The 22,331-nt window shown below is 42.1% G+C and overlaps 1 protein-coding gene across 1 annotated transcript; it reads right to left on the bottom strand.

Annotated features, from left to right (window-relative positions):
* Positions 1 to 9: 9 nt before the first annotated feature.
* GPNMB (glycoprotein nmb) lies at positions 10 to 20,492 on the bottom strand. The gene is made up of 11 exons (XM_005237203.3): positions 20,326 to 20,492; positions 15,761 to 15,910; positions 14,901 to 15,044; positions 12,851 to 13,030; positions 11,596 to 11,754; positions 10,830 to 11,138; positions 9,509 to 9,631; positions 8,684 to 8,771; positions 7,578 to 7,783; positions 5,077 to 5,164; positions 10 to 4,252 (listed from the first exon to the last, which is right to left on the bottom strand). The coding sequence occupies exons 1-11, from the start codon at positions 20,393 to 20,395 to the stop codon at positions 4,099 to 4,101; spliced, it is 1,671 nt and encodes a 556-aa protein (XP_005237260.1). The 5' UTR covers positions 20,396 to 20,492; the 3' UTR covers positions 10 to 4,098.
* Between the last annotated feature and the right edge of the window lie 1,839 nt (positions 20,493 to 22,331).

Below are 22,331 nucleotides of genomic sequence, written 5' to 3'. Positions count from 1 at the left end.
CCCCGGGGAGGCCCGCGGGGCCGGGCGCCTACCGGAGCGGCTCCTCTCCGACTGAAGTCCCCGCGCGGCCCAGCCCCGGGGCGCCCCCGCTGCCCTGCCGGAGCCCCGGGGCGGGGGCTGGGTTTGCGGGACGGACGTCGCGGCTCGGCCTCGGCTTCCCGGTCCCCGTTCGGAGCTCCCCGTCAGGGTTTGCCGAGCGGTGTCCGAGCCACCAGGCGGTAGAAGGGACGGGACCCGGAGGCCGGTGACCCGCACTCCGCTGTGATGGTTCGCTGGGAAGGAGCAGACGCAGAGTGCGGGCACTGCCACACAAACCCTGGGCACGTATCTTGTGCTCCCTTTTAAAGCCTATGGTTTGGCCTGAAAAGCTGCAGCTGGTTTGAAACAAATACAGTTTTCTTGGGGAAGCGTATTTTATACCTAATTCCCAGTGTTAATGGGCGCAGGGCAGTAGTCTTGCTGTTTGTTTTGCAGTGGAGAATGTTGTCCAGGGTTAAAGGTTATGACCTAAAGGTCATATGTCAAGGGTAAAAGGTTATGACCTAAACAAGTTCAAGCATTTGTATTTACTGTGAGTAAAAGTTGTTTCGCTTCATCCCCTTCCCCCGGAGATGTTGCCATTTACACTGACAGTAACATAGAAGTATTACTCTTCGGCCTACTTTTCCCTCCCTCGCCAAGTATGATGGTAAAACAACAGTACTAAGACTTCAAAAGCAGATTTGTGTGAACGTAAAGACCTGCAGTGATAAATGCTTTAGCTTTAAAGGAGATTTGACTATTCTGTGCAAGGCTGGGGGTGGTCGGCAACAGCAACGGGTCAGTGTCTGGTTGTCTCTTGCAAAGTTTAGTTTGATTCCTCTACAGTTCCTTCAGGGACTGGTGGTTTTTAGCCTTAGTTTCACCTTAGAAATACTTTTTGTGAGGAAAAACATGCTGCATCTAATGAGTCTCTTAACTGTGTGCTATAAAAATTGTTCAAGAAGAAAAGGGGAAAGGAACAACACAAGTGGTTTGAAATAATACTTAACTTCTTAATTTGCAACAAATTGTTACCCAACTAATGTTTCCATTTCTCTTGATGACCTTTGAAAAGATGTTCTTTCTAAAGGTGATGTACATTTATGTCTCATGTCATTCTTTTGATGTTATTTCTCCAAAGGGGATGCCTGAAACATGTAATATTTGCTGACATTCACAGATCTATTGTTTGTTAGCTGTTCTTGTCTTTGAAAGCCATAAAGTTCATTTGTATCCTGATCTGTTCTGAAACTGGGTTCCTCAGCAGTCATCTGGTTGTTAAGAAAGTCTCTTTGCATCTCAAGTTCGTGGTGCCATTGCTCTGAGTACACTTGAAGGGAGGCTGCAAAAATGGCTCGATAACCAGCGGTAGTGCCAGATGTGCATAAGTGAACTAAGATTAAGGCAAATCCAGCTGTGTTTTCTGGAGGTAGGTACTGCTTTGATCAGTAATTAGCCAACTCATCAAAGTTGCTTATCTGACAGTATCTGAGACAAAGAAAATGTACTCTTTAAAATCATTAAATTGTTTATTTGTCAGCGCAGCAGTTAGATTCCATTGTATAAAAGTAAAGATATATGAAATAGAAGTTACAGCTGAAAAGGCAAAATCAAATTATAAAAATGTATTATTCTGACATGATATTTAAAGGAAGATAGTGCAGGCTATTCTGTATACTTAGGTTAAAGGATAAAAAAGTTTGGGAAGTATGCCTGAAAACTGTTTTCTGTGCAAAAGCTTAAGATATCTCTGAGCAACTAACATTCAGTGTTTTGCTGAAGCAAGACGCTTTCTGCATGTAGCCTGGGTCAGTGGTAGCCTGCATCAGCACTGATCCGGAGCATTATAGCTGTGGCAGATTTAATTTTTTCATGCTGCATTACAGGTCATCTTAAATTTTCCACTAAACCCCTGTCCTGCCCCAGGCTAGAGCAACAAGTACAAATTACAGTCCTTCCTGTCAGCAGTTTGACTGATAACAGAGGACGTAGCATTCAGGCAGTAATTTTTGCAGGAAATGTGTTTTCTGTTTAAATCAGGGAATAGTTTTAGATGCCCCAGACAATAGGATGTTACATATGAGGAAGATGGATCAATGGCAAATATGGCACTTTTAATAATATAACTGAAATGGCCACAAAAGAAAATAACTGGAGAACCTTGAAACAAAAAAAATCTGTTAAATTTTAGAACTAAAGAACTAATCTCACAGGTATGTTTGAATCTGCATTTTTTTATATCCTGAAGTCATTTAGAGGTGTCTGTGCACACTGGGGAAGTGGTGGTGACGACTAGATTCAGATTACAAATGACGAGCATTTGACAGGTCTGCTAAGATACCAGGAAAATACGTTTGTGCTTATATATCACCTCAGGAACTGAGAACAGTATGTATCAGGGGTCTTCCAAGAAACAGTACATAATGATATTGAAATAGAGATCTTCAAAGTATCCGGTGTTTAGAAATGGATTGCGTAAGGTCATTTGCCCAGCCGCCAATTGAAAGTTATTTCATTTTTATTATAACCTTTAATATTAATAGCAAGGCTGTAATGGAAAATAAATGATTTAAAGCATTTTTGGTCTGTTTTCTCATTTCAGTGAACCTTTTTAGCAACCTTTTCCCTTCTACAAATAAGATGCTCTCCTTTTCTCATCATCCAGTAATCCAGCCTTCAGTAGTTTGCTTCTGGTCTTGCACTGTGAAACCCCACAATGCAGAGTGATGAGCATGTACGGCCAGAAGACCAGATCACTTGAGAAAGGCCTCAACGTGAATTTTCTTAACACAGAATTGCAGCTAGAGTGAACAAGTGAAGGCATATTCAGGTTGCAGAAGTTTACACTTTTTAAGTTGCATAACGCAAAAGCAGCAGCTGGAGCATAGTGCTCCAGTTAATACTGGGGGTTTCATTTATTTCATTAAGTGGTCAAAGAGAGGGATGGAGGAGCAAGCAGAAGCTGATGTATATTTGCAGCAGGAGAGAATGGAAAGAGAAGGGGGAAAGGGAGTTGAATGTTACCTGTTCCTGCTAGAACCCCTGTTCTGCTGACTCTCGTACACGGAACACATGATCTGCCCTCTGGGGAGCAGTGGTGCCAGTCCAGTGTTTCAAGACAAACGGAAACAAAGGAGGCAAAGACAGCATCAGCAATTACAGCTAAGGACTTTACATGAGACTCAGAGTAAAAGTTTCAACAGGGAGAGCCAAGCAGATGGGCCTCATCTTGTTACTTGGGTGTTTGTGGTCTAGTTTATAGTGACACTCGTGCGCTGGTAGTCATGTCCAGTAGGAAACTAAATGTGTCCAGCCCTGTTTTCTGGCCCTGAGGCCGACAGGCATGTAATGAGCTGCTTCAATGCTATTGAACTCCGCAAAACAGGGTGGCTGTTGCCAAACTCCCAGTAGGGAACAGTGCCTCCGGTGGTTCCCAGAATCTGGGGTTTGCTTGGTGGGGAGCTAGCCTGCCTGGGGCAAGACTGTGCTAGGACCTCCTGAACAGTGTAACTGTCAGTGGTTCAGTGCCAATGCCTGGGAATGGGCCATGGCACGTTTCATTGCACAGACAACATGTGCCTGCCCCCTGTGCCTTTCTTTCCAGCAAAGCCATGAATCCTGCTAAGGCAGTAAGCAGCTATACTATGCTGTCTGTTTAAGACTAAGTATTAACAAGTTGTTGGTTTGGGGTTTGTTTTGTTTGGTTTTTTTTAAATTAACCCACCCCCACCCCCCCCTCCAGATTATGAATCTCTTTAGTTTTGCAGGTAGTTATCCTAGATTTAAGAAAACTCAGATAAAAGGGGGGGGTGGGGGGTGGGGGGGGGGGTGGGGTTAGCTGTTCAGAAGAGTGTATCCTAGATTGCAAACAAGAATAACAAGTGCTCAAAAATACCTAATTATTTTCTACAACAGACTATTTTAGTATTTCTAATTGCACCAAGCCCCCAAAGGTTACCATCCCATCTGTACTTCCTTTCGCCTTACTCCCTGTTTTTTTATAACAAGAAAACCCCATAAAGTATAGCTCAGATATGAGTCTGTACATAATCTAATAGTCAGTGTTAGACTAAAGGTTTAAACTATGCCTGGTTTGCTTTTCAGCAGAGGATTTCTCTCAGTGCTACTAGGGAAGAAAATTGCTTTGAAGTTGCCGAAGTAAGCAGTTAGTCCCTCCTGGTTCTCTGTTTGTCCTGTGCTTCTCTCAATAGGCTTGTATTGCTTGTATCTCCTGCAAGGAATGTACACAGTAAGTTGCTGAAAGACATTTAAATGACAGTTACATTTAGCATGTGACCAGCACGTAAGAGAATTAATCATGTATTTATAACTCTCCCCCTTCCCTCTTCAGTCCCATGTGGTTAACAGCCGTAGGTCAGTAGTGGTGACTAAGGCCTGGTTAATGGGAAAGGCTCCATGGCTTAGCAGAGTACCGTTGCTCTGTGGAGGTGTTTCTTTCTCACCACTGACTGGGAAGGTTGAGCATACTCTTGACTCAGGAGCCTTGGTGCAGTCTTAAAGTTTCATGAGAAACGTCCAAGATAATAATGCAGTAACATCTGCTTCTATTAATTACTTTCCAGCATGCCCAGGACCTTTCTCCCAAAGAAGTTGTCAGTTACTTAATGAAGAATTTAGATGACTAATTCTTGATCTGTCGGTCATTCGCAAACACTTCTTGTAAGAGTTTGAGCTGAATTAAATTTCTGTTTGTTAGGTTTCACTGCGTGTATAAATCACATCGTGCAGTTTGAGTTTGCTTACTGTTTACATGCAGTTCCCAGGCCTTCCAGCATTACTATTTGTTCTTATGAGCACAGAATGTAATTTTCTATGAAAGTTGATATGCTTTAATATTTGCATATTTTCCAATGGTTTTGTGGCTTAAGCCAGTAATCTCATTTTCTTGACTATTTGCCAGAATATTTGTGAACAACAATAAAAAAGAAACAAAAATATAGCTAATACAAATTTAAGTTGTTGGGTTTGTTAATTCGAATGAATATTTTTGACAGTTCCTTGTACTGTTTTTAATCCCAGAAACTAGTAACTTACTTGTAAAGAACAAAAGCCCCGATGGTGGCAAACACTGCCAACAAACCAAGGAAGATAAAGACACCTTCTGTTGTTCCTGATGACGATCCTAGAATTCGGAAAGTAGTTTGATTAAAAGTTAGCCTCAGTTTTACAGTGAAATAGATTTTCTACAGAAAACATCATTTCTGCTTGATTGCTGTACAGATTGAAGTACACTTAATATGCTAAGCACTGGAGATCAGTGACTTTGGCAAGAGGTGGTGCTTTCACGTCCTAAGTGGTTTAATTCTCAGTTCCACTAGAGTGTGAAGTGGGCTTTGCCAGTTTTCTGGTATGAACCATGCTCCTGAGACACATGGCTGCCTTCCAGCATGGAAGGGAATGGAGGGTCTTGCTGGCATCCCACGAGGTGAGGCTAATTTGCTCCTTGCCAATTGCTAAGCTAGGGAAACATTTACACTGGGAGTCTCTTCATGAACTTCAGTGTTAGAATCGCCTCAGCTTTTTTTTTTTTAGGGATGGTGGCTGGGGCATAGGGGATAAAAAAGGAGTTTCTTAAATGTTATTGATCGTTGCAGTCCCATACGCTAAGATGGCAGAGTGTGGCTGAGAGCTTGATGGACTTAGGCTTGTTTGCCTTACCCGAGGTCTGAGGGCTCTGCTTTTTTAACATGCTTATTCTGGGAAATCAGCTTAGAGCTCTGCCTGCCGCTGAACTCTGCCCTCTGATTTGCCATTAACCATTTCACTCATATCTACTCCTAACTGCACCATATCTGATGGAAGAAGCCAAAGCATTACAAGTATTTTTTTAAAAAAATATGTTAAATATCTTAATTTTGCAGTCTACAGGCTGTACCTTTATTGAGTTTACTGGCACTGAGACACATTCTGGGTCCTCATATTAACAACGGTGTTTATTCAATGAAGTAACTTAGAGGTGCGTGTTGGGTTACCTTTCCAGCTATGAAGTTGTAATTGCTGTCTATAAAAACTGAGATATCAAATCAGGGTTTACCATTTACTTGGTACATGTGCCTCATATATTCCTCAGTTGTTGTTACAATTGTGAAGGCTTGACCTCATTCCTAGTTGACACAATATTTTTGCCAAGACTGTAGGGATTTACCTTATTTTATGAATAAGGTAGGTCCCTGGACTAGTTTGCAAAGCAACACGTACTGATGGGATGGGCCTAAATCATAGGACTGTAACCCATTCAACAGCAGTTTAAGCAGGTTAACAGCGGATGTTTTGTGCAATGCCTACTTAATCCAGGCACAGTCTTGCCAAATTCCAAGGGCCAGATGTTTAGGCACCAAATACTCAGGCACCAAATTATAGGATTTTCAGAAATTTATAACTACTTGTCTTCTCTTGAAGTGAGTGGAAAATTGTGGCATATGAGAAATGTTTGCAAATGTTAGATGGGCTGCTCCAGGGTGACTCAAAGCATCAACCTCTTTTAGATTCTAATTCTGCTTTCATTACAGTGGAAGCCCCGAAGTACAACTTGGCTTTGCCCTCTGGAGGAAACTGAGGAAGACCAGCCTTGCTGGGCTAAAGCTAGCCCCTGTAAATACAGATTTGAAAAACCCTGCTGCATGCTTATTTTCATCTTTAGGAAACAGAACGCACTTACAAGTCAGGCATTGTGCCTTAGCCCTCACAAACTGATTTTGGTACATCTGAATTTGTACCTAGATTAAAGAAAATCAGCCAAAAATACTGTGGCAGATGGCCACAAGGGGTCAGTTGCTTGGCTGATAGGAAGTAAAGAGCTGAGAAGAATCATAGGACATTATAGGAGGGAAGTCAGGAGAGCAACAGAGTGGGAGCAGAGAGACAGCATGATGGTTCAGACTTCTGACTGAGGCCGAGCTGAACGCCCGGTTCTGCCGAAGTCTGCTTGCACAACTGTGAGCAAGAGACAGTGATGCTCATCCCACCAAAGGTGAGCTTCCTGATCTGAAACAGTTACCCTGAGCAGCCCGTGTAGTCAAACAGTGTTACGTGTTTGTTACATGTTTGTTGCATGTTACAAACAAAGATCTTTCCAGAATCTGTTTCACCTTTCCTCCTGTAGAAACAGAAACCTGGTCAAGGTCATTGGGCCACAAAGGGGGCCCAGGGCAGCCAGCTCAGCTGCAGATTTGGATTCTGTCTCAAGTAAGCTGAATTCCCCTTGGTTTCTCCTGTTTCTCCATGTGTCGAGTAGGCTGGCTGGCGTGTCCCCCACCTGCTTTTTTGCCCAACAGAGTTATTCTGTGGAAAAATACACTGCGGGTTTGTATAATTACTGTACTCATTGGATCGTAAACATAAATCAAACCGAGTTCTAACATCTAAAATTCCTGCAGGGAAAGAATTGTCTGTCTGCATGGACTCTCGCACAAGCTGAGGCCTCCAGGCATAATAAAAACCCCACATAAATTCCTGTGCTCTTCTCCCCCTGCAGGGAAATGACCACAGGGAGAAGCTATTCACAGATGAGCTGCATCTGCTCTGCGTGGACTCACCTCCGTTTACGGAAATCAGCGCGCTGGCAAGGGCTTGACTTGTGTCGTCCCCCAGGGTGATGTTTATACAGTATGTTCCAGGTTCCTCAAAAGCTCTCCTGATGGTGAGTAAGCATTCATCAGTGACGATGATGGGGTCACATACCACGCTCTTGGACACCTGGCACGTGGGGTCAGAAACTACTGTGCAGGCATCTGTGGGGAGACTGGGATGGGAAGAGAGAACACATTGCATCTGTGGAGTCCTGTTGGCCCAGTTCATAGGCACATTGCACTGATGCCCCAGTTTGATGCTGGTGCCTGTTTACTGAAATCAGTGGCACTACAGTGATTCAAGATTGTTTTATTAATACTTTTTTTTTTTAGCATACCTATACATTTTATATATTCATACATGTGGATTTTGTATAAAACGCATATAGACAATCAATAAAATGAACTGCTTGTTTTACATATATTTTATCATTTTACGGTGATCACAGAATTACCTGCCTCAAATCAGCTTATGAAGTCCGTTACCTTTAGTATTTATTTAATATACATCATTAGGAAAGGAATGCAGATTCTTATATGTAGTATCGTGTGCCAAAACAGTAAACGCTAAGAGAGGTTAATTGTTTTCCATTTGCATTACCAAAATGATTCTTGTATTTCTCAGTCTTCCCACCTCTAATACCGTTCTAGGAGCTAAGAATATTAGTGCAATGTTTCCCTATACAAGAGATTGCTGGGACACACCCATTTAAGTGCCAAAAAATGATGGCCAAAAAGAAAGGGGTTTCTTCCAATTTCAGTAGACTGCTTCCCATTTTACAGTAAGTGCTGAAATCTTGTCTTGGCCAGGGAAATACAGAATTGTTTCTCCCCATGAGCTAGTTCTCTTATTTTTACTGAGGCTTGACATTTGTTCTGAATCCTACAAGCCTGGCAGTAACCTCTGTTGCCGTCGTTTACAGATGAGACTTGCATTAACTTGAGTTTCCGTCAAGAAATAGAAACACTGCAGCTCCCAACTTTTGTTCACGCAGCTGCATCTAAGTGCAGACAGCGTTCCAGCACAATTATTTTTAAAGAGGGAAGATTGACAGTTTCATTCACACACTTACCTCCCTTGGCAGGTAACAACAAAGTCAACCAGTGAGTTTTCAGCTTGACTTTCTGTCATCTGAATAATATTTACCTCAAGGATTCCCTCTGGGAAAGGAAACAGATGTCAACGGCAGGACACATGACAAGCTCTGAAGTCTGTGTGTACAGAACCTCAAGTGTTTGGCTGATGTTCAGTTCAGGTCTTGTTTTCCATAACCTCCTCCCTCCCTTAGCACTCCTCTTGAAGGGTTGGAAAGCTGAGAAATTTTCCAGTGCTTTCCCTGTGAGGCTGCTCCTTTCTGCTCTGCTTTATTCTTCCATTATTATTATTTACTTATTTTACTAAATCAATTGCCTGTCCCACCACCCGTGACTCCTGTGCATGCCAAGGTCAAGTCAACCTTATGTGACACCACCCTGCCCCCTGCCCCCCAGGCCAGTATGCTTCAGCTTCATTCAGGTGTGGCAGGTTCAGAAGCTGATGATGTGGAAATATGGTGCACATCCCCACCAGCCATTTTCCAGCCCAAGTGCCTGGAGACACCACGTGTAGCACAGAGGCAGCTGTCAGCAGGCATCCAGACCAAGGCCCAGCCTCGTGGTGGAAACCAAGGGGCCAGAACCTTTGCTGCCAGCTCCTAGCAGGGTGTGTAAGGAAACCCAAGTCAGCCAGTTAGCCATCTGTACCTTAATCTTTAAAAATGTCAGCTATGTCCAAGAGAAGGATCTTGTGGGTCTCCCGTGCTTGATAAAAGGGAGCCTAAATGAACATTCTCTCTGCTATATATTGTTGTACATTATTAATCTCCTTCCTCTCTTCAGGTGTTGACCCATGCCCTTACCTACGACAGAGATACCAGTACTGTAGAATCCATTTCTGTAAATATGGCAACCTCCATCAGGATTATCTTCCATTAACTCGACAGCAGTAGAGGAGTCTGAATCAGAAGATGCTCCAGTCGTTACTGTTGGGACGAGGGAGAAAGAATAGATATGCAGCTTTAGAACAAGTTCTGCTCAGAGGTATTCTGAACACGACCGTATGTTTCAGCTGCATTCATCACATAGGTCATTAGTGACTCTGGTTTGCAGCTGTGCAGTCATGTATGTCTGTATCTATACGGGATCATGGAAATAAGCCTGAAAGAAAACACACATGCCCAGGTGCGGAACACTGGAGTGGCCTGGGTAGCCTCATTCTAAAAGCCACCTTGCTAGTCACTCATATCTGTGAAATAAAAGCAAAACTGCAAGGTTTGGTATAATTAAACACTTCTTTAAAATTCCCAAATCAATTATAGAAGAAATCCAGAGGCCAATAAAAGGTTTAAAATGCTCTTTTATAAAGCAGGTATTTTCCCATTGCTCTATGTTACAGCTAGTGGAAAAATGAAGAGGGGAAGTGGTGAAAATTATATCTTCCCTTTCATTTTTCATTTTCACTCAACATTTTGGTAAAAGCAAGTATTAAAATTCCAAAATTTGAAAAATGTAGCCACATTTACAGTTTAATGATAGTAGTATTACAACTACCTAGGCTGAAGCTGCAGGCCTTTTGCAAACTTTAAAACCCTCTGAGATGATAAACCAATGCTGAACATAATGAAAGTTATTCTGAAATATGGTAGTGCATAAATTTAAAGTGGAAAAGCCATTCTGGGTTAATGCCATGTGGAAATCCCATATTTTGGAATATGAGCAATTTTTTTCTAGCTCAATCCAATCTCATTTAATTTTGGGTGGAAGTTAATGCAAACCAGAAAGGAACCAGCTATAAGGGTGTTCTGAAATACTTCTTTCTCACTTAAAATTTACATCTTACCTCAGAAGATGACCCTGAGTAGGCAAGGCTAAAACCAGCGAACATGGTGTGGTAGAGGGTATAAAACCAAATTTATATGTACTGCATGAGCACCTGAAGACCTCTATAAAGTTGTCACTGTGGTGTGTAATGTGTTAAATGTGCAAGTGATGCCTACCATAGAATCAAAGAAGGGTTTACGCTTATCGATTCTGTCTCTAAACCAATTTATAGAAGGTTTGCAGAGCCTTTCAGCCCTTTCATTGATGACAGTAAAACTTCTAAAGATATGAACTTAAAATATCAGAATTTAGGAGTTTTAGCACGGCTCCTAATATCACTGCTGTTCAATAAACTCTTACCTTCTGAGGTGGGCAGTGGTGCAGTGGGTGTTACTGGTCTGCAAGGTACAGGTATAATGGCTTGGACAGTTAAATTCAGAGTGAAGTTGCCTTGCAGAGTATAGGTGTGAGATGTAGTGGGACTGCTTGCTACAAATAAGCCACTTCCATCTCCAAAGTTCCACTTGTAGGAGATGGCAGAATTATTAAGATAGTAGCTGGGATCATGAATCTTCACATCAAATGTAATTGGTGAGTCTTTGATAAAAATGGAGTCTGAGATGTTGCGGTCATGTTTTTGGAACATACTCACAAATATTGGAATTTTGTCTGGAGGGGGAAAAAAAAAAAGTAAATAAATAAAACACACATCCCTGGCTGCAAAGAACAAACAACTCCAAAGTCCCTGAACAACAACAGTCAGAATGTGAGACATTAATATCTTTAATGCGAGTTTCTACTTTAATTCTGTTTACTGATCTAAGGAGTGAATGTCAGTAGGAAACAGTTACCCAGAAAAGTATGGGAACAAATGAGGAACTACAGGCATCTGTGGAAGATTGCATTTCCTCTTGTAAATCATTTTTCATTACAAAGCAGAGGCGTCACAACTGAGCTAGGTACAAAGGTAAATTACAGTACTCAAGGCAATTTACCACATCATATTAAAAACCTTTCTCAGGCCAATGTCTTATTTTCACACCAGGTGAGCTTGTGTGGAATTCTTTTAATGCCCAAACAACAAATACCCCCAGTATTTTATTACAGTTTATTCCAGCACGCTCACCTGTTACAACGTAGATGGCACTGGCTCTTGCAATTGGAACGTAGGCTGAGTGCCCTCTCCTGTAAATGGATACAGCCATCACGTGTTTGCCAAGAGTGATATTTGCTGTGTTGACTGAAAATGTTGCTGAAGATCGTCCAGTTATTTGGTAGTACTGACCTGAAACAGAACATGAACTTACGATATGTTTTCCCCTTCAGCCTAGCTGCAAGTTGGTTTAACAGGAGCAGTATCTCTGTAAATCTTGCATCATCTAAATCAAAATGAATAGTTTAGAATTGTCTCTCAGTTATCTGGCATCTATTTTTTAAGGACTGAATACTTTTACAACGTGTTTACTCCCATTATTTCTATGGGTTTTGGAGGTGTCAGAAAGATGTCCCAGATTTCACTAATCTAAGAAAAAATTGCCAAGGCATCCACATCTTTCCAAAACAGTTACATTCCGTTAAGTTGTCATGTTAATGTAGTGGATGGTCTTTTAATGGTCTTATGTTTGTATGCTTTCAGTTTAGCAAGAAGATACACCTCTTGCTTCATACCCTAGAGCCCTTTGTACACTTTTGCTTATTTGTCTTTGTAACAGCTGGGTGAGGTAGGTAAATAGTATTACCTCTGCATAAAATGTGGGACATTATTATTATTGCTCATGCTGATACTGATTACAATACTGATTTAGTCCAGCTAAGTTAGGATACTAAGATTTAGTATGTAGCCAACGGCAGGAATAGCCCCAACCGTCGCATACTCAGGAGTGGGAAACATTCAGAGTTACCATCTGTGGCCAGATCAGTACCACACCGGCAGTGGCAGTTTTCACCTTCCCAGAGGCAAGAAGTGCTGCACCGTTAAACTGATCTGAAGGTATACAGTGCTGTGGTCTCTTAAATTTAAGAATCTGAAGTGGCAGTGAGCAGCCAACAAATCATCCAACTGACCTGCTTGGACCTTCTGTTTTCCTAGGAAAGGATCCTGAGTACTACTGAAAGGAAATTAATTTTCTTCAGTGGTACTACAGATGCAGATACAGAAGAATGTAGATCTAAAGAGAATCTCATGGTAATCCACGATTTCCAGACTGAGCAGCTGATGGCCTTTCTGGCAAGCAGGGAATTAATTTGGGATCTCCATTCAAAAGTGGGGAATCCTTTTTAAAGGACTTTTAATAAAACATACTCTACTAATGAATTAGTGTACAGGGTGAATATAAGCTTTCCAGCATCAGCCAGAACAAAGGGTGTCTTGCAGTACTAACCAAACGTGTGAAACATGTAGACAAAGTTCCTTCTCCTCCAGCCAGGATAATGAGGAAAAGGTCTCCCATCTGGGAATACGTTATGGCTGTGGTTGCTTGTGCAGTTTTCCCAGCTGCAGTTGTTGATCCACTCAGTCCAGTTGTAGACATAGACTTGCTGATCCTGGGAAGCTGGAGGATCTAAGTGTAGAAATAGGACAGTGTTCTTGGTCAACTGAGAAATGTGCAGACAGTCAGGAAACAGGAGGCAGGCACCCCAGGTTACAGTAGTTATTGCACTCAAACAACAGGCTAAGCGGGGTAGTTTTAGACTGACTATCCTTTCTTCTAAGATTGGGCTTTGATTGATTTTTGATGTAAACACCAAATTGTTCTAGCTTGACATTGTTTTATTTAGAAGCTTAAAAATTTGTACTGTCTCATGGGCCAAACACAATTTAAAATTGCTTGCCCAAAACTTGTTGTTGGCTCACAGGATGCTACCGTTTTACCGGAGTTAATGGGGCTACCTGAACACTTGGCAAGCAAAATCTAAAATTTTAGGTAGAAATAGCAACCATGGAAGCACTGTGAAGAAGTGACTTTGTTTTGTCACAAGAGTTTTCTATGGCAGCTTTAAATAACTTAGACATGAATTTCAGTTCCTTTCTGGATAATAAAAAGACAGTTTCCTTCCCCAAACAGCACAACAAATATTAAGTAGAGAATGGATATCAGCAGTTAACAAAACATTAGACAATCAAGAAGTAGAACTCAGGCTGACAAAAAATTTGCTGATATGTCTTGAAATGAAAATTACTTCAATCAATAAAAAAATTTGTTGAATATTTACGAATTCAGAGAAAGGAAGGTACAACAGCCTGTTTCACTCTAGACCCAGCAGAATTATTTGAATTATGATCGGGTTTTTGGTCTATGTAACAGTAAATAAGAAAAGGTGATTCTCTGATGAAAAGATTGCTTGATTTTTGAATTATTTATTTTATGGATTTTTTTAATTCTAAAATGTGGGAATGTGAGATTTACTGTTTCATGAGGGTTTTTCAAGATGCAGATGATGGTTTGTGAGTTCTACAATTCCTAATTGAAAAAAAAACCCAAAACTCTACCAATTTTGTGAATCAACAGCTTTATAGATTTGGAAGGAAACAAGGTGACTGTGCAACCTTGTGACTGAGCTGAAAAGCAGTAACAGTTTTGTTAGGAAGCCAAATTAACATCACTGTTTTGGGAAGGCAATTCTATAGTGAAGGCAAATCTTGAATTACCCGGCCATTATATATATCAGGTGCAGAGCAGTAAACATACTGCAGTAATCTGAGGAAAGAAGCTGGTGTGCACAGGTCAGACACACGTGTAGTTGTGTTGGGTCTGGCTGAGCCCCACAGCAGCCCTCACAGTGCTGTGCTTGTGTTGGTAGCTGGAAAGGTGTTGAGAACACACCAGTGCTCTGACTGCTGCTGAGCAGCGCACACACAGCATCAGGGCTGTCACTCCAACCTCCCCCCACCTCCCCCACAGGCTGGGGGTGGGCAAGATTTGGGGAGGGGACATAGCCAGGACAGCTGCCCCAAAGTGACCGGTGGGTTATTCTGTGCCATATGATGTCTGCTCAGATACAAAACCTAAGAGAAAGGAGGAGGAAGGGGCGTCATCCATTATTGATGACATTTTGTCTTCTGGAGCAACCGCTACACGTACGGAAGCCCTGCTTCCCGATCATCGCCTGCTGATGGGAAGTAGAGAATAACATCTTTTGTTTTCCTTCACTTCCGTGCACACAGCCATTGCTATTGATTCATTAAACTGCCTTTATCTTGACCCACAAGGAGTTTTTTCCATCTTATTTTCTCCCCTCCCCGTTTAGCTGAGGAGCGGCTTGGTGGCACCTGGCACCCAGCCAAGGTCAACGCACCACAGTAGTTACCAGTTAAAAGCAACATGGCCATTGTTCATAGGGCGCACCTGTGATGTTTTCAAAGATTCATGACATGCTCATAGCAGCACCAGAGTCAGACATGTATAGTGCAGGGAGACTGCCATTACCCACCCTTGGTACAGTTCCTCTCATATATTATGTTGCCATCATTATCTTCTTTCTGGCACCTGGGAAACTGGAGAGTCACAACAAAGGTCATGTTGGATCCCACCAGTGCTGGGCTATCAGTGTCCAATTTCGCTGTCACTCTTCCGCCTGTAGAAAATAAAATTGGTCTTCAGTGCAAAAAAGGATGTATCAAAGCAGCAGCTACCTTTAGCTGTGCACCATTTACGTTAGAAACGCTTTATTGATTCCTCTGTTTCCAAGGGGGTTTTTGCTCCTAAGTCACTTGCAGTCTTATCAAAACCCCAGCTCAGAACAATCGGAGGGACTCGTCATATCCCCCCATGTCACTTACGTGTGTCATTAATTTCCTTCTTAGAGCCAAGTATAGGGGGTTTTACCCATGGGGGTCAATATATTCCCAAGGAGGCTACTTCAGTTTCTCCCCAGGGATACAGCCTTTAGAGCTCAGCTCAGACCAGCTGACAATAAACAAGGTCTTAGCTGAAGTTGTCAAACTGAGAGCCCACAATGCCCTACTGAGGTAGCAGCTGAAGCTACCTGTCCTCTAGGGCCTGTTTCAAATGCTGGATTGTCCTGGAGCCCTGGCCATCGATACTTCTTAATAAGTATTAACGTCTGAGACTGAGTAATGGGAAAGCCTTTACTGTAACAACTCGCTGTTCTTCTTCGTCAGACAACGTACTGGGACTGGTAACAACGCCAATCATCTCCTAATTTGCTGTTCCTTGCAGCAGCAGTAGATATTGCCCCTATGAAAAAGCACTATAGCACCTGCATTCTTCAGGGAGGTGGATTTTCTGGCCAGTTTTCTCAGAGTCTTTGAAATGCGTATGCGCAATCACCTTTCCAGCAGTCCTTCCATCTGGGATCTCCTTCTTCCCAGAAAGGATAAAGCTTTTCATTCCATTTATTTTGATCACTAGACCAGCCTTGTAGCTTCTTGTAGGATGTGACAGGAGAAGTACTTCCATGGCTCAGCACATCTTGAAACCCTAGAGAGAAAGATGAGCATGCGATGTAATAGCATTTTCCCTACCACCCTATAAAGACATTGCTCTTGTGCTGAGCAGCCTTCTTATTATGAGTATGTTCTCGTACTGATTAGAAAACTCTTCACCAGTAGAAAGTTACGGAATTTTATCATCACAGCTATCAACACTTACATCAACGATAATGAACAAAAAGACAGTTCCACAACTGACAGCCTGATATTTTTCTGCTTGCACTATTGCAAGCTTTCCAGAGAAAGAATGCAAGGGTTTACAACATTTTGACCATATCAGAGCAATTGTTTGTATGAATGGACTTAACCCTGCAACAATCCGGCTTGTACAGAGGTTGCTTGATTGCTGACTGCTTTGTGCTTGGCTGGTAATAAATCTATCTGAGGCTAACAAGATAAATTCACCCTGTGTCTTAAGCTGTGCTCTAGTGGAAGTTATGCCAGGAATTAATTTTGACCCAGTGAAGCTTCTTTGGTGAGTTGGCTGGTGGTTTGGGTGGGAGGGGTGGAACCAATTGTAACAGAAGCTGGTATTTCCAGAAAAGGAAATTCGGAGCTGCATAGTAAATTCAATGTGTTTATAATATAACAACAAAACCATGTTAGCTTCATGCCTATTACGTTAAAATGGCTCAGATATTAAATAACTTTAATAACCCCTTTCTTCTCACGTTACTACAAATGGTGGGCTCCAACTTTTCCCAGGCCTTCTAGGATCCCTTTTTCTGTCACGAATTACACATAATGGAAAGCTAAGTAAATATCCAAGCAACCTGTAGGAACACGTCAACCCATATGTGGTTGCCATGAAAATATGTAAGTCGGCTTATAAGCAGAGCTCCATGAAAACCTGGAGGCTTTAAACAATTCCGTCCTGTTAATCAGGTAAGTGCTGGGTGTGCCATTCTGTCACAGCATCAAGGAGTTAGGATTTCTGCTTTTCATGGCTTTATTTTAAAGGGAGCTGATGCTGAATGCTTCTGAGATTTATACCCAAGTCCAACAAAGAGCTGGATGACTTCAGGGAAAACGCAGAGACCTGTTAGAAGGGCAAGAATGGCCCTGCGCACTGTAGCGTAACTGGCTGCACTGGAATTCCTCCGACTTCTGGAAAGGGTGCAGAGCAGCTATAGCCAGTCTAAACACTGTCTTCAGGGAGATGTGACTCCTAATTTTACTGCAAGGGAGAACCAGAGAAAAAGCCCTGAAGAAGAGGCAGGAGCTGCTTCCTACTGATGTTTTATTGCCCAGTGAGATTTCTGCTGGGCAGGAAGGACATCCCCTGACAGTTCCGTCTCAACGGTCACTCTGAATTGATGCGGGCAGCTCTCTCCCCAGTGCTGAGGACTGAAAGGGCTGACGAAAAGATCAGATTTTGCGTTTAGAGACATATCCTCCCACGGTCTTTTGCCCTACAGGAACTCCCCACAGTCTCACTTGAATCACTTGAATTGTGTCTTTCCTGCAGATTTAATATATTTTGATGTGAGCAAAGCATAATATCGTGACTGGTATTCACTTAATGGCCTGTATGACATGCTGTATTGTTTTCAGTCTTGGTCAGAAGAAGAGTTCAGGAATGTCCTTCAGAAACCTTTCTCAGGAAAAAACCATATTAGCAGCTATAAAAGTATTTCACAAAGGCTTCTCAAGTTCAATTACATTTTAGGTCATAAAATTGATGCATCATCTTATTTGAAAGTAAGTGGCTAGGGATTTTTCTTGATTTCTTTTTCCTATTTTCTTTGATTTTACCTAAAAATTATTTAATGGCTAAAAATGTTTTGATTTTGTCAGAACAAAACATTTCCATCATTGTTCCCCCCCCGCCCCCCGCCCCCCTCAATGTTCCATTCATCAAAAAGAGCTGGAGCACTTTTAATTTTATAAATGCTTTTAATTTTGAATTTTCAATAACAATCCTTGAATTCTGAAGTAATTTTCTTGTCCAGCTTTGGTAATAACTGTGGTCACTGCTTTTAAATCACAAGCTCCTTAGGCATTTCTGTGCCTCCCTCATGTGCTTTGTTTATTTCAATCGAATATAAAACATTTCACAAGCTTCAGGACAAGACAAAGACTTTTTTTCAGATGAGCAAATACTTCAGCCCTAGTTTCTCTAGCACATGGAACTGAAGATTTTCAGTTGCTGAATTTGAAGGAACAAAAAAAGTTTTAATATATTTCTTCTTTAACAATGAAAAACACTCAAGAACATATGTTGGTCATAACCAAAATTGGAGCAATTCAGTTCAAAATAGAGTAATATTACACTCCAAGGAACTGATTACTGCAGTAGTTTTGGTGAGGTGATCATTGGAGAAAAGATCTTACACTCTGATTGACTTTCTTCTTTCTTATTCTGTTTTTCATTTTGGTGAAAAATGTAGCAAAGACAAGAAGTTCAGCATTTCCTGTCAGAGTGTGTTAGCCATGAAGGAGAGGATGAAAGCCGATGGTAGAACAACAGCAATAAAAAGATGACCCAGCTGAAGAGGATGAAAGTGTGTTAGAAGTAAAGAGGCTGATGTTATGGCCAAGCTAATAAGACAGAAAATAATGTAAACTTTTGAAAGTTACGTATAGAAACATAATAAAGCAGGACAAAAAAGAATTTGAGGAACAACTTGCAAAACCATAAAACCTACTGATTAATCCTTTTTTTTTTTCTTTTTTTTTTCCAAATACGAAAGTAGTGAAAAGCTAGCCAGAAAGTCTGTAGGGCCAAAAGATGATGTAGATAAAAAGAAGCATTCAGGGAAGATAAAGGGATAGCATGAAAATCAGATACATTAATTTACATTTTCATTCACAAAGGAGGAACATAAGAGATTTCTGTGCTAGAATTTTCCGCTACAATGATGGAGAGTTTATCTCAAAATGAAGTGTTGGCACAGAAAAAATATAGAACAAATCAACAAAATGAAGAATTTGTCTAGTTAGGATGGCTCAAAAAATATGGAAGCTATTCAAGAGCGAAATAAATGAGCTATTAACCATAGCATGTAACATCTTGCTTACAACTGCTTCAGTGGCCGAGAAACAAAAGTTGGCAAATGTGATGACAGTTTTTAAAAACACTTCCAGGGAAGATTTGGAGGACTGCAAAAAGTTTGAGGCTGAAATTGAAGAAGCTGATAGAACCAGCAGTGAAGAACAAAATTACCAGATATGGTGGATTAATTCGATATGCCATAAAAGGAGTGCATTCCTCACAAATATATTCCAGTTTCTCTGAGGGAGCCAGAGAGCATGGGAACAAGGCTGACCTGCTTGTTATCGTCTGCTTGAGTTCCAGGCGGCATTTGATGAGGTCCCTCACTAAAGGCACGTAAAGGAACTAAGTTACCGTGGGATAAGAATGAAGGATTTCACATGAATAAATAATTGGTTAGGCTATACGAACCAAAAGTTATGAGTAAGTGGCCAGTTTTCTCAATCACTGAAATAATTTAAAATGTTCATAGTCTGGAAAACAGGTAAACACTGAAGTTCTTTAATCTGCTGAAGACAGCGTCTTAAAGTAGTAGAGGGGAGGACTGTATGAGACTCAGTGACTCAAGGATAAAACTATATGAAATTCAGCATAGTTAAATGTAACTTTACTTACAGAATGAGGGGCTCTAAACTAGTTATCGCCACTCAGAAATGAGAACTTGTAGCTTTACAGTTCTGAATGCAGTGCTCATTGGTAGTTGCAAAATACCAGTATACGCTTGCCCAGTTATACATTACTGTTTCCCATTGGAGACAGGTACAAGGCTAGATGGATGCTCAGCTGGCCCTCAGCTTTTAAGGTGTTCACTTTCCTTATTGTAGGTTCTGGAATTTCAGCATAAACCCCTATTTCTGGGTTCCCAGCCCTGAGCTCAGGAAGTCAGCCTAAGACTTGAGTCAAACTGTGAGCCCAGAAAGAAGCAGAAGACCATCCCAGTGCCTGCCCGCCATGGCTTAAGGATCTAATTCCTTGTTTGGGCTCCCTCAGGCTGGGGATCCACTGGTCTGGGTGTCCCGGTAGGGAGCACTGCCTCCGACCTGCCCTCTCCCAGCCACTGCTAAGCAAACTGGGAGAGGTCCATTCTGCATCCGCCTTTTGAGCCACGCTTGAGCTGGGGAAATAGAAGTTTGTTGAAATGAACCAAGGCTTGGCTCCGGTCAGCTCTGTGTATCTGTGGAGCACGGGAAATAGATAACTGAACAGCTCTTGGCGTATTTCTCCAGCTCAGGCGACATTCCTACCCAGAGCCAGCCAACGCTGAGGTGGAGCTAGCTGTTGCCTACCGGTTCCCCAGCACAGCTCCAGCAAGTGCTGCACGTGCAAGGAGCAGCCGTTTCCACCACACTGGCTTGGGATGTTGAACCTGCGGAGGCAGGGCGAGAAGATAGAGTGAAGGAAGCACTCACGTGTGGCAGCAGCACACAGCACCGCTTCAGCCAGGAGCAAGAATCCAAGGTGGTGGCGAACACTGCTCATGGTGCTGGAGACCCTGCGTCGGCTCAGCGTGTGCAGAGGAGCAGAGCGCCCGGTGCCTGCACACAGTAACTCCTCCGGTCCCCGCTGAGAAGTGAGAATGAAGTTTGTTCACTGCTCTGCTCTCTGATTAAATGAAGGGCCCCAGGACTCATCATGTGATGGAATTAAGCAGAGATGCATGATTTTGTCTTCAGCTTCTTTCAGCTCATGTGCTTATGACTCACTCCCTTTGCTTTCAGCATTCCCTGAGATTTCTGAGAGACCTGTTTAGAGCCACACCATTTACCCTGCAGGCATTTTTATACTAGTTTTGCACTATGATCAATTTTTGTACCTAATTTGTTTTTAAATTAGGAACATTTATTCCCAGAAATCCAAATTAACTCTTGCTCCAGCCTGATTTGCAAGTGTTACTGCAACAGCTCACTGCATTTGATGGACACATCACTACTTAACCATGTGTCTCTCCCCACATGCTGGGCAACAACTTTAAACTAAATTGACACTGACTGATTCTAACACATCCCTGGATTTGGTTCCTTATGTCCAGGTCCTTATATCCAAAAGAGTTGATTGTTAAGGAAAATGTTATTTCAACATTTAGTAGGCACATACAAGTACCCTCTGACCATAGTTGTGCAATGCAATGTGCCCATCACAGACCATATGTACTGACGGCCAGTCAATATCTACTTCACAAGTTGCCATGACCTACAAGTATTTAATTGTATATACTTCATGGTATGTAGAGATGAAGGAAAAATAGACTTTGCTGCCCAACCTAATAATGAGGAATAACCGATGGCTCAAGAGGAGTAGTGTAATACAGGCAGATTGACAAACACTGCGCTTAGTGGTTCAAATTCAGGTTCAACGTGCTTCACCAGCCCTGGTGTTCTTCTGCAGGCCACGCAGCAACTGGGTTTCATTGCAGCCCTGGCAGCCTCGTGAAATTTCTTGCTTTTGTTTGCAGCAAAAAACAAGCTTTGGGGAGACAACGTGCCATAGGAGCAAGCACGGTCCTCAGGACAGGAGTTCCTTAGTAGTTTCAGTGATCCCAAAGTATAGCACTGGCAAGTGAGACACTGGCTAGCCAGAAACCTGCAAGTTGGGCAACAGTAAACAATTTTTATTTTGGGCAGGGCAGGTGGAAGCCACTGTTAGCAGAATGAAAAGATTACCCAATGCAAGGAGATTTTTAGAACTGTGACTATTTATTATTTTTTTATTATTTGTTCTTAGTTTTCTTCCCTTTTTCTAGCATTTTCTCTTAGCTGTCTTAAGTCATTGTCACTACCCAGAGCACCCCAGCCAGCATTTCTCTCGGTAACACAGGCTCTGGTGTCCAGTCCTGTGCATCTTGTACACACAGACTCCACTTCAGCTCCCTCCTGGCTGGAGCCAGCCCTCCCTCCTACTGCCAAGGAAAAAGGTGAAGGCAATAGCCTTGGGGATACCAGGCTTGTTTAAACTAAGCCCTCATTATCTGGCAGAAAGGAGAGGGAGCATAAATCAGAAAGTCAAAGTTGTGACTGACTATGCAAAAAAATCATATGACTGCAGCGTCCTCATATGATTGTTGCTTTCTTGTTGTTATTAAATCAGCTACATTCCCAGTTGAAATGTCAGGTTTCGAAGCCATTCACAATTATTTCTTAAACCACGTGGGACATTAGTTTTAATTGCACTCCTTTGTTTCCAGGTTGTTGATCTTAGAAGTGAAAAGTGACTTTCAAACACTGTGTTTCAGCACTGGGGGCCTGATCCAAAGTCTGCTGGGGAGAAAGGAGGTTTGAATGCTCATTCCCAACAGAGTTTTGAGAACCTCCAGAGGAAAACTCCTGACAACAAATGCCTGTTAATTAAAAACAAAAATTTATCAGCCTAAAAACAATAAAGTTGGTTAGGACAGAGTTTTTTTGCCGTGTTATTTGAT

Source organism: Falco peregrinus, chromosome 5 (genome assembly GCF_023634155.1).
Source record: "Falco peregrinus isolate bFalPer1 chromosome 5, bFalPer1.pri, whole genome shotgun sequence".
Taxonomy (NCBI): Eukaryota; Metazoa; Chordata; class Aves; order Falconiformes; family Falconidae; genus Falco; species Falco peregrinus.
The sequence above is the reverse complement of the archived record's forward strand: the minus strand, read 5'-3'. Positions and strand labels throughout refer to the sequence as shown.